Source organism: Tamandua tetradactyla, chromosome 8, assembly GCF_023851605.1.
Source record: "Tamandua tetradactyla isolate mTamTet1 chromosome 8, mTamTet1.pri, whole genome shotgun sequence".
In the NCBI taxonomy this organism is placed as follows: Eukaryota; Metazoa; Chordata; class Mammalia; order Pilosa; family Myrmecophagidae; genus Tamandua; species Tamandua tetradactyla.
Genome location: NC_135334.1, coordinates 38,967,256 through 38,980,573, shown reverse-complemented (window position 1 = coordinate 38,980,573; position 13,318 = coordinate 38,967,256). Strand labels below are relative to the sequence as shown.

Sequence of the window (13,318 nt, the reverse complement as noted above, 5' to 3'; positions counted from 1 at the left end):
CATAAAAACCCATTTTTAAGATTCTGTTCCTTAAGAACCACTCCTGGTACCAAGATGTATTAGTTAGGGTTCTCTAGAGAAACAGAATCAACAGGGAACACTTGCAAATATAAAATTTATGAAAGTGTCTCACGTGACCGTAGAAACACAGAGTCCAAAATCCACAGGGCAGGCTCCGAAGCCAATGACTCCAATGGATGGCCTGGATGAACTCCACAGGAGAGGCTCACCAGCCAAAGCAGGAATGCAACCTGTTTCCTGAGTCCTCCTTAAAAGGCTTCCCATGATTGCATTTAGCATCACTAATTGCAGAAGACACTCCCCTTTGGCTGATTACAAATGGAATCAGCTGTGGATGTAGCTAATGTGATCATGACCTAATCCTATGAAATGTCCTCATTGCAACAGACAGGCCAGCGCTTGCCCAATCAGATGAACAGGTACCACAACTTGGCCAAGTTGACACCTGTCCCTAACCATGACAGCCACTTTTCTTTTAAATTCATCCTGCTGATTAAGTAGAAGCTTTTATATTCTCTGTGTTCTGTTAATTCTCATAAACAAGCTGTGATGTCTGAGGGTTACAATTTTATCACAAAATCTATCCAAAAAAAAGGCGGGTGGCTCAGTGGTAGAGCTCTTGCCTGCCATGCTGGAGACCCACGTCCATTTCCCGGTGCCTGCCCAGGCAAAAAGAAAAAAAAAAATCTATCCAAAAAAGATGCTATGCTGTGAAGCTGAAAGCTCTGATTTAATTGCATATTATTCAACATTTAAGTAAATAAAACTAGATAGGACAAAAAAGACTCAAACGTTTATGTGAACATTTTTATTAATCGTCATCAAGACATAAAGAGCTTTCCATTCAGCACTTCACATGAATTGAGGTGTATTTTTAATGCAGTTAAATGGCATTCAATCATAACTCTATACAAGACCGTTTCCTGCAAATAAAAGTTAAAATAGATCATGCACACAATCAAGAGAACAGCATCACATCAAATCATCTGAAAGAATAATCAGCATCATCATAGAGGAAAATATTATGTTTTGAAATATTTAAAATAAGCTTTAAACATTAGTTTTGCTAGCATGGTTTGTTATACAATAAAGCAAAAATTAAAAGCATATGACAAGTGATTATAATTTGGAGAAGATGAAACATGTCATTAAGACAGCATTATGTAAGGCAGCTTTGCAAATTCACATGTCTACACGGCCTGGTGGGTCAGACAAATTAGTTAAGTGGCCTAAGTATATGACAATGGGGTAAGTCGGCACCGTAACTGATCTGTGAGTGCATGTCCTACTTGCTCATGCTACCTTTGCATCAGGGTCAACTAGGGGCTTTGCTCTTTTTCATTAGAAAACTCACTCTCTAGAACATTATTGATTACTGTTGTAGAAGAAAGAGTGTGGCTTCTTTTGCTTAGTCCAAGCATTTTTTCCCTAATTTTTTTAGATGTTAGGAAGTGTGTTTGGTAGTTTGAAGCTGTATAATCCCAGAAAAACATATTCTCAAATTAATCCATTGCTGTAGATGTGAAGCCATATAAGTAGGACATTTTGGTGACATTATCTCAGTTAAGGTGTGTGTGGCCCAACTCAATCAGGATGGATCTTAATTCTATTACTAGAATCCTTTAAAATGGAATGAATTCAGACATGAGGAGGAGAAAGCTGTGGAGGCCAGAAGCTGCACCTGGAAGAGAACAGTTGCCTTGCTTTGTGACAGAGGAACCAAGGATTTCCAGCAGCCAGCCCCAGAACACCACAATCTTTGGGGAGAAAGCATTGCTTTGATGATGTCTTGATTTGGACATTTTCTCAGAACCATGGCCTCAAAACCATGAGTGAATAAATTCCCACTGTTTAACCACGTCTATTTTATGGCATTTGCTTAAGCAGCCTAGGAAAGAAACTAAAACAGTGTAGTTAGTCATTAAGAGTGTTCACAAATATTCTAGCTTTCCTTTTGTACACAAGATAAGATTGCTCTAACCTACCACATGTGGTTAGATGTGACCATATGATTTTCTGGGCTAATAAATATGAATAGGAGTATTGTGCAGAAACTTGAAGATACAGTGTGTGCCTAGCCACATAGTCTCTTTTCCCTCAATACTAATAAGATGTCTTGTCAGTTTAAAAATGTGACTCTTCGGGTAGAACTCATATAATTATAAACCTAAGCTCAGGAATTAGAAAGTTTTTTACTGGAAAGTATAAACATCACAAAGCTGTACTTTTTTGGTATTATTTTCTTTTTAAAACAGAGATTATTTGAAACACATCTATACCTCCTGTAATCTTGCCATTAATATTAGAATGCATTAAAAATCAACTTTGATCTTGAATTTTTAAAATATAGTGAAGCACCACACTCAAATAAATAGTATTTAATATCGTATAGAAGATCCAGGATATTTAAATTTTTTAGTTATTCAATGGAATCCTCCAGGAGAAGCTGGCTTGCTGAAGTGGAGAGTAAGATTCTCTCTTTTGACTTCTACTTTAAAGCTTTCAACTGATAAGATTAAATGCCATTAATTGCGGTAGACACTCCCCTTGGCCGACTACAGATGTAAGCAGCCATGGACGCAATCAATGTGCTGATGATTTAACAAACCAGCATGAAATGTCCTTGCAGTAATAGTTAGGCCAGTGCTTCCTTGACCATACAACTGGGCACCATCACCTGGCCAAGTTGATATATGAATCTAACCATAATAGACCCCAAGCTCCAGATGAGAATACAGCCTTACCAACATCTTGATTTAACTATTGTGAGATCTGAACAGAAAACCCAGCTACACAGTGCTTGGACTTCTGAAATAAAGGACTGTGTGCTAATAGGTGTTGTTTTAAACCACTACATTTGTGGTAATTTGTTAGGCAGCAGTAGAAAACTAATACAGTAGTTAACATTGTTGGCATCTTGGAACAAAACACCAAAGTGTTCCAGTATTCATTATATTCTTCACCTCCATGGACTCACAGAAAAAAAAAACAGTTTCACATAAGAATGTCCTTGATGAAGCAGTGAAAAATATAATTTTATTAAATCTCAAACCTAGAGTAATGACATTTCAACATTCTGTATGAAGAAATGGGAAGTATGCATACAACACTAGCGCTGCATAGTGAAGTGCAATGCATGCCTCAAAGAAAAGAACTTGTGTGATTGTTTCAGTTGTGATCTGAAATAGTCACTTTCTTTATGGAATATTGTTTTACTTAAAAGAATTACAAAAGCATTTTTTTCTCTGAACCTTATTGATGACCCCCTAAAACTGATGTTTTCATCCTCACTTCATTTGTTGAGAACAACTGTTCATGTGTCAGAAAATAGAAAATTAGGAGGGGGTGCAGAAAGAGGGGAAAACATCTTACAATATTGATACATTAAAAAAAAAAGGAATCTACTCCCTCAGTAACTGTCCAAAATTCTGTGCATGGTTAAGTGTCTAAGTGACAAATTTGACAATTAAATTGTAGTGAACACTTTTCAGAAAACAAACCCTTTCCACATGTGAGGTGTACAACACCTTATTAGAAGCATGTTTATGAAGGTTTGTAAGAAGTGAAACCACTTCCTGATTATTTTCATGCTTAAAATTTGCATAGGAAAGTTTCTCTGGATAGATACAATTATATTCTTTCAATAGAGCTCTTATTATTAATATCACTGCATAACTCCCAAATCTCTAATATTAGCTTATTTCATGTTTCCATTTCTGTATTTCTTCAGTATTTGTTAATACGTATAAAACAAGCAAGTATGGTTGGTAAATATTCGTTATTTTACAAATATGGCTGTGTTCGGATAATGACTGTGATTAAAAGTTGGTGATTAAACTTTTCTGAAATTAGTAATAGGATGAAAAAAAATCAAAGTAATATTGGGATATTAACCAATACAGAAACGCACTGAGGAAGATCGAGGAAGTAAGTTAACATTGTATTGGTTTCTATTCTTTATCAGCCTCTCTTAAAGCGATTTGTAAGTAGCAATATCTTTAAATTCTTATTAACAGTTTGAGTGTGGAACCCGACGCTGATAGAATGGCTTGCTAACTGGAGTAGATAGCTGAGGGAGCTCAGGAATCCAGCTATCCTTAGTCTAGGTCACGCAGCTGTACTGGAAGGTTAGAAGAATCTCTTCTAACAGTACATGATTAAAATTTCGCGGCAGATTTCGCGAGCTAACACCAATTGACCGGAACTCTTCACAATCGATGAGCGCAAGAAGCAGCTAAGGAGTTCCGAGGTGGTCGATCGCTTCCGATAGCTTTGCGTGCGCGTGCCCGAGACAGCAACGGCTACTGCGGCGCCGCTGTAGTGCTTCGTCGCCATAGCGACTGCTCCTGGCAACCGTGAAGCTCCGCGGTCTCACGGGATAGCCCCTGCTTTGAGCAGGGATCCGCTCTTCCTTTCATTTCCCGTTCGACTGGCTTCTTCTTCCTTCCCCTTTTCCTGCCCTCCCTCTGTACACCCCGCTCCACTCTCCCAAAATCATGGCGGGCGGGACTGGGGACGTTCGGAAGCTTTTCATCTTCACCACTACCCAGAACTACTTTGGACTGATGTCGGAACCCTGGGAGCCTGTGCAGTATAACTGCCCTGAAATCAACAACTTCTTGGATGACGGGAATCAGATGCTCCTCAAGGTGCAGAAATCTGATGTTGAGATCTCCTTTTCCAATAAGGTACGGTCCCCGGCATCTCTGTCCTGGCCTTTCTCTTCACACCACTCTACCATATTAGGGATGCCCGCCCGGTCTTCACCCTTACCAGAGGGATCACGGCCAGCGGCCCCGGGCTGTCTCCGCCTTAGCTGTGCGTGAGAGTGCGTTGGCCTTGGCTTTAGCGTGTAGTTTCCAGGCTTTGGTCTGGTCCTAACCTGGCCGCACTTGGTTCGCTGCCCAAAGGTCTGAACAAGGAACAGTAACACTTTTTCTATTTTTTTTTTTCTAAGAGACCGCTGATGGGTTGTAATTAAAAAGAAAAGAAGAATTTAGTACTTTTATTTCCTCCCTCCCTTTTGATGTTCTTTGTGGCAAATTCTAGTATGTCTTTTTTTGGCTTGCACACTGATTTTAATTTTGCTCGAGGGTAAGATTAGTTAGGTCTTCAACTCTTTTGTGAAGTGATCCTATGCATTCCAAAATAAAATTTAAATGATTTCTTGAAGTACAGTATGGGCTCTCTTGGTTTATTTATTGCATTGCTCCCTCCACTAGCAGGATTGCTTAAGAAATGGTTGCATTTGCAATCAGGATTCATATGTGTACACTTTGAATAATACATAGAAGAAAATTGTCTCACACATTAAAAGGGCTCTGTAAATGGATGAACGTTAACAAATCAGATATATTTTAACTTCGTCCTTACTTGTGTTCACACAATCCCCAAGCCTAGCAGAGTGTATAGCACACAGCAGGCCTTCAGTGCATTTTTGTAGGATGATTGAATCCCTCACCTCATTCACTGTGTATCTTTATTCTTAGGTTAAATTCAGTTCTATTCAACAAACGTTTATTTTCAACTCAATGTATACAAGTCATGTTGCTAGGTTTGGTGGCTTTACAAAGATATAAAAAGGATGGATAATCAATGCTAACATTTATTTTCTTTTTACACTCTGCCAGATACTGTTCTAAAGACTATATATGTACTAACTAATGTAATATTCTTGACCTTATAAGATAGGAACTATTTTTCATCCTTTTTTATGGCTGAGGAGAGAAAGGCACACATGCTACAGCCTAAGTGTTAACTATTCTGCTTCTCTAATGGACCGTATAACTCAGAATAAAGTCCTCCCTCTGCCTTCCAGAGCCATATTCCAGTGGCCTAGAATGGCACATATACTCAAGTAATTATAAAATCAGGGCACACTGTTGTAAATGATAGAAAGTATAAGTAGAATGCAGTGGAAAGACAAGATGGGGAGGAATTGGGATTTGGGAAAATGTAGCTTTAATGGGTTACTGAAAATTGGAGGGATACCTTTTTTTTTTTTTAAGTTAAAGTGATAGCTAGTAGAGCCCAACAATGTATGCTCTTTTCCAGCATGCATCACACTACAGGGTCTAGCCATTTTTTAAAACTTTTTTTTTAACTCCTAACTGCTTCAGATGTCTGAGAGGCTTATTATTTAATAAGTTAATAAGTCAACAAGTATTTGAGTGCCTGGCAGTGTTCTAGGTGCAGGGGATAAAGCTGTGAAAAGGTCAATGTCGGTGCCCACAATGTGTTACATTTGAGTAAAGAAAGAGACTAAAATAACACAAACAAATATACTATGTAATATAGTTTTGGATGCTCATATTTTCTGTTGAGATAAAAGTAAAGTAATGTTGTAATAGTGAGGTAGGGGGTAGGAATGGGAAACTTCACTAAACTAGGTAGGTTGGAAGGGAAAATCTCTTTGGTTTAGTGACCTTTGAAGTGAAATCTGAGTGATGAGTAGTAAACAGACATAAGATCTGGAGAAAGCAAAATAAATGGTAAGTACTGAGGCCCTGAACTGGGTCTCACTTGGTTTCAAGAGCCTGGGAAAAAAAATCGAGGGTGATAGTTGAAATGTAATGAATGAAGGGAAAATGGGGAAGATTAGGTAAGAGGCTAAGGAAGAGGCTGATCATAGAAGACTTTACACACCATTTAGTTTGAAAAAGGAATTTATTGGTAATTTTAAGCAAGAGAGATGTGCTCTGGTTTATGCTTTAGAACAGTGGTTGGAAAACATTTTCTGTAATGGCGTAGATAATTAATATTTTAGGTTTTGCGGGCCACACCATCTCTGTAGCAACACAACTCTGCTATTGTGGTGTGAAAGCTGCCATAGAAAATGTGTAGATGAATGAGCATTGTGCTGGAATAAAACTTTAAGGACACTGAAATTTGGATTTCATATATTTTTCATGTATCACAAAATATTCTTTTGAATTTCAGTAAAATGTAAATATCATATTTAGCTTGAGGGCCATACAAAAACAGGCAGCAGGCTGTAGTTTGCCAACCCTTGAACTAGCCCAGCGGAGGATGGAGGTATATTACAACCTCAAACGAATAACTTTACACCTTGAATTAATAGTTACCAAATTTTAGTGTCAGTCAAAAGGAAATAGTAATGGTAGGGAAACTTGGAGATGAGACAGGAGTGCTGATTCTTGGTTTTCTTAGAAAATGAAAAACTGTAGCCAGCTGATGCTTTACTTTAACTCTTTGGTTAGCTAGTGTTAAGCTCATTATCCGCACTGATGCTCCAGGGGAGCCTTGCCGAGTGACTAAAGTTGCAGTTTTCAAAGCATGATAATACAGTTGTATTCTCCAGATTTTCTTTCTTTAGATAGGTGGAAGGAGGAAGTGCAAGAGCATGTACTATTTAATTAATAAAGAGTGAAATTTAAAAATCTGCATATCTGCAGCTTGTTATACTCACTCGTTTGTAATAGGAATGAAGTGATCGTAGCAACAATTCTGGCGTGTGAAATTGAGAGTTTGGGAAATGCAGTAACCTAGAATAAGAATTAACTACTTCCCAGTGGCTAAAGACATAATAATTAGGGGCGGGTGTAACAGTGGCTCGCTGGCAGAATTCTCACCTGCCATGCTGGAGACCTGTGTTCGATTCCAGGTGCCTGCCCATGCAAAAAAACCAAAAAACAACATAATGATTAGGATTAAAGAAAAGTAGCATGAAAGGTGAGTAGTATTCACCTACAAGATGTTCTTTATACACAGCAGTGGCCTTGTTGAAAAGCTTTTTAGTGCAAAGGCTTTGCTTCCTGGAAAAAAATTGAGAGTAATTGTGAAAATGTGTATATATAATGCAAAAACTTCCTTTGAGCGGTATACTTTTCAGCTTGTGAGCTGATTACTATGCATGTACCTATTTTAAACAGATTTGTGTTAGTGGACCCCAATTCTAATGTTCAAATAGTTTGGCTTTATTACACCTTACTAAAGTAAAAAAGTTTGATGCCCAAGATGATTTTAGGGAAGTTAGGTTTAATTTAAGTTAGGTTTGATTTTCTATACAATTTAAAAAGCACCCTTTAAGGCTGGTTCTAGGTGAGATGATAATTAATATATAACAATTTTTTTATTATATATTTTTTGTTTTTCTTTTTATCATTATTTTTATTCATTTCAGTCATATAGCACAGTCATGCAGTTATACAGCACAAACTGTGGCATACACCTTTTAAAAATTGTTAATAAAAAACAATTATAAACTAATCATTAATTTATTAAAAACCAAGTGAACCATTTTTTCCCCTAAACATTTCTTGAAAGAAGGCAATGAACTTCGGACTGAGGAAACCTCAGGGTGGTTTCCTGTTGCTTCTCATATGGACTAGTAGAGAAGGGCCATACATGCTCCAGAACAGGCTGGCACGTGGACATTTGTAATTACAAAGTTAACTAGATAATATTGAAGAAACCCATGGTAACTCACTTTTGTCATAGACTTTTTGGGGTACAGTAGAAAAGTATGCTACTCATTAATGCATGCACAGGAAATACAGGTTTGAACTATATAGCATTACCAAATCTGGCTTGAATGCAGTAATTAGCAGTGTATGCCAACAATGTTTATATAGTGTTTTATGTTTAAAAATCACTTATCACTGTAGCTTAATGATGCAGTCACATAGTGGAGATATATTTCTATAGCCCAAATATTCTTTAGGAGCAGAGATAGATTGGTTTTCTTTATTTTTGAAGTAATCATTTTTCCTAAGGGATTTAATTACTGTGATGCAACATTTTAGGGGAATACTTGTTTCAAATGTTAAATTTTATGAGGATAACATTAAAAATCCTTTTTTTATTACTTTAGATTGATGTTGGTGACACTAAAGATAAAGTGTTGGTGTTTTTCAAGCTGCGACCTGAAGTAATTACTGATGAGAATCTACATAATAATATTCTGGTTTCGTCTATGTTAGAGTCACCTATTAATTCCCTTTACCAAGCAGTACGGCAAGTATTTGCACCAATGTTGTTAAAGGTGAGTTAATTAAAGTAGCTGTATGGTTAGGTTCTTTTACATATGCATTTGGACAAGTGTTTCCATAAACACAAAAACATTTAATATTTTACTTTCTGCTTATGTCTTTAGTATTTTTATTTTTTTAATTAAAATATTTTTATTCTTAGCTTTTAATTTTGAAGTAACCTTTGTGACAAATAAGGATATTGGAGAAAGGTCCAAACTGCAATCCACATTGGCTATACAAAATGATCTTCATAATGCTTTACCTGCTGAGAAGACGTTTATTCCCACTATGAATTGAAGTAGTGACAGGCTTTGAATGAGGACAACAGTATTTGGAGTTACTTTTTTTTTTTTAATTTTTAAAAAAAATTACAAGAAAAACACAAACATTCTTAACATAAGCTGATTCTGTTCTACATACATAATCAGTAATTCACAATATCATCACATAGGTTCATATTCATCATCATGATAATTTCTTAGAACATTTGCATCAATTCAGAAAAAGAAATAAAAAGACAACAGAAAACTAAAACGAAAACAGAAAAAAAAATTATACATACCATACCCCTTAACCCTCCCTTTCATTGATCACTAACATTCAAACTAAATTTATTTTAACATTTGTTCCTCTATTATTTATTTTTATTCCATATGTTCTACTCATCTGTTGACAAGGTAGATAAAAGGAGTATCAGACACAAGGTTTTCACAATCACACAGTCACATTGTGACAGCTATATCATTATTCAATCATCATCAAGAAACATGGCTACTGGAACACAGCTCTACATTTTCAGGCAGTTCCCTCCAGCCTCTCCCTTACATTTTGGATAACAAGGTGATATCTACTTATGCATAAGAATAACCTCCAGGATAACTTCTTGACTCTGTTTGGAATCTCTCAGCCATTGACACTTTGTCTTCTTTTACTCTTCCCCCTTTTGGTCAAGAAGGTTTTCTCAATCCCTTGATGCTGGGTCTCAGCTCATTCTAGAGTTTTTCTCAATCCCTTGATGCTGAGTCTCAGCTCATTCTAGGATTTCTGTCCCACATTGCCAGGAAGGTCCACACCCCTGGGAATCATGTCCCACGTAGACAGGGGAAGGGTGGTGAGTTTGCTTGTTGTGTTGGCTGGAGAGAGAGGCCACATCTGACCAACAAAAGAGGTTCTCTTGGGGGTGAATCTTAGGCCTAATTTTAAGTAGGCTTGACTTATCCTTTGTGAGGTTAAGTTTCATATGAGCAACCCCCAAGACTGGGGGATCAGCCTATAGCTTTGGTTGTCCACACTGCTTGTGAGAATATCAATAATTCAACTTGGGGAGGTTGAATTTTCCCCTGTTCTCACCATTCCCCGAAGGGGGCTTTGCAAATACTTTTCCACTCACTGATCAAATCACTCTGGGATTTATCGGGGCATCACTCTGGACAAACCAACAAAATCTCGTGTCCTACCCAAGATTCTATGTACTTGTGTTGTTCAACCAACTATCTACATAGGTTATATTAGGAGATGCACTAGTCAAAGTATAAATTTGTACCAAATAAACATTTTTTGCTTTAGTCTCACACATAAGTTGAAATTTTGAAATATTAATTACCATCTGTTTTCAGCACCGTGCAGTAATGACATTCCTTTGCTCTTCATGCAAAAACATTTTTTTAATTTGTACATTTAGTCACTATCATTATACACTCTAGGCATTCCTAGATTATACCATCTCAATCTTTATCATCTATCTTTCTTTGTGATTTCATTTATGCCCCCAGCCTTCCTCTCTCTGTCATTCTCACATTCAGCTTCATTCAGTGTTTTAACATAATTGTATTACAGTTCGGTAGTATTGTGCTGTCCATTTCTGAGTTTTTATATTCAGTCCTGTTGCACAATCTGTATCCCTTCAGCTCCATTTACCCAATATCTTACCCTGTTTCTATCTCCTGATGGTCTCTGTTACCAACGAAGTATTCCAAGTTTATTCACTAATGTCAGTTCATATCAGTGAGACCATACAGTATTTGTCCTTTTGTTTTTGGCTAACCTCACTCTGCATAATGTTCTTAAGGTCCATCCATGTTGTTACATACTTCATAACTTTTTTCTGTCTTACAGCTGCATAATATTCCATCCTATGTAAATGCCACAGTTTGTTTAGCCACCCATCTGTTGATGGACATTTTGGCTGTTTCCATCTCTTGGTAATTGTAAATAATGCTGCTATAAACATTGGTGTGTAAACATCCATTTGTGTCCTTGCCCTCATGTCCTTTGAGTAGAGACAGCATATAGATGGGTCTTGTTTTTTAATCCATTCTGCCAGGCTATGTCTTTTGATTGGAGAGTTTAATCCATTAACATTCAGTGTTATTACTGCATGGGTAGTTCTTTCTTCTATTATTTTGCCTTTTGGATTTTATATGTCATATCTAATTTTCCTTCTTTTTACCTTTACTCATAGTCTTCCTTTCTACATTCTTCTCCACACCTCTCTCTTCTGTCTTTTCGTATCTGTCTCTTGTACTCCTTTTAGTATTTCTTGCAGAGCTGGTCTCTTGGCCACAAATTCTCTCAGTGATTTTTTGTCTGAAAATTTTTTGATTTTACTCTCATTTTTTTTTTTTTATTTTTTAGATTGTTTTAATTGTGAAATGTATCATATATACAAAGAAAAGAAAGAAACAGCAATAATTTTCAAAGTACACTTCAACAAGTAATTACAATACAGATTTCAGAGTGTGTTATGCGTTACCATTCCACTATTTCAGAATTTTTCTTCTAGCTGCTCCAAAACACTGGAGGCTAGAAAAAATATCAGTATAGTGATTCAAGAGTCATACTCGTTTGTTAAAGCTTATTTTCTCTGTTATAATTCCTCCTTTTCCTTTGATCCTTCTCCCAAACTATTGGGATCTTTAGGCAATGTCCGTTCTGACTTTTCATGTTAAGAAGGGGTGTTGACACTAAAGGATGGGGGACGTAATTATTTAATAATCTTAGAGAGGCTGATCCTTCTGGGTTTCAGGATTTATTTGAACTGGATGCGCTCTGGAAATGATAGGTTCCAGAGTCTCAGTTTGAGCCCTATGTGTTCTTTTTTTTTCAATTTATTTATTAATTAAAAAATAAACAAAATAAAACAACATACATAATCAGTAATTCACAATATCATCACTTAGTTGCATATTCATCATTTCTTAGAACATTTGCATTAATTCAGAAAAAGAAATAAAAAGACAGTAGAAAAAGAAATAAAACGAACACAGGAAAGAGAAAAAAAAGGATTATACCTACTGTACCCCTTAGCCCTTGCTTTCATTGATCACTAGCATTTAAACTAGATTTATTTTAGCATTTGTTCCCCCTATTATTTATTTTTATTCCATATGTTCTACTCCTTTGTTGAAAGGTAGATAAAAGGAGCATCAGACACAAGGTTTTCACAATCACACAGTCACATTGTGACAGCTGTATCATTATTCAATCCTCCTCAAGAAACATGGCTACTGGAACACAGCTCTACATCTTCAGGCAGTTCCCTCCAGCCTCTCCATTGCATCTTGAATAACAAGATGATATCTACTTGATGCATAAGAATAACCTCCAGGATAACCTCTCGACTCTGTTTAGAATCTCTCAGCCATTGACACTTATTTTGTCTCATTTCCCTCTTCCCCCTTTTGGTTTAGAAGGTTTTCTCAATCCCTTGATGCTAAGTCTCAGCTCATTCTAGGGTTTTTCTCAATCCCTTGATGCTGAGACTCCGTTCATTCCAAGATCTCTGTCCCACATTGCCAGGAAAGTCCACACCCCTGGGAGTCATGTCCCACGTAGAGAGGGGTAGGGTGGTGAGACTGCTCGTTGTGTTGGCTGTAGGGAGGTGCCACATCTGAGCAACAAAAAAGGTCTCTTGGGGGTGACTCTTAGGCCTAAATTTTAAGACTCTCATTTTTGAAGGTTAATTCTTCCATTGGCAGTTTTTCTCTTTTAGTAATTTAAATATATCATCCCACTATCTTCTCGCCTCCATATTTTCTGCTGAGAAATCTACACATAGTCTTACTGGGCTTCCCTTATATCCTTGTAGTGATGGATTGCTTTTCTCTTGCTGCTTTTAAGATTCTCTCTTTCTCTTTTTCCTCCGACATTCTGATTAGTAAATGTCTTGGAGTACGTCTATTTGGATCTATTCTCTTTGGGGTATGCTGCACTTCTTGCATCTGTAATTTTAAGTCTTTCACAAGAGTTGGGAAATTTTCAGTGATAATTTCCTCCATTAGTTTTTCTCCTCCTTTTCCCTTCTC

At 36.9% G+C, this 13,318-nt stretch overlaps 1 protein-coding gene across 2 annotated transcripts in view; it reads left to right on the top strand.

Annotated features, from left to right (window-relative positions):
• The window catches only part of DYNC2H1 (dynein cytoplasmic 2 heavy chain 1), a 522,264-nt gene that overhangs the window by 13,817 nt on the left and 495,129 nt on the right, over positions 1–13,318 (top strand). Inside the window, exons 1-2 of one of the 2 annotated variants that reach the window (XM_077113111.1) lie at positions 4,293–4,709; positions 8,855–9,025. In XM_077113111.1, coding sequence (XP_076969226.1) covers positions 4,518–4,709; positions 8,855–9,025 — 363 coding nt within the window. In that variant the 5' untranslated portion in view covers positions 4,293–4,517. Of the gene's footprint in view, positions 1–4,292; positions 4,710–8,854; positions 9,026–13,318 lie in introns of those variants that run through there. The other variant, XM_077113112.1, reaches the window with a different exon arrangement.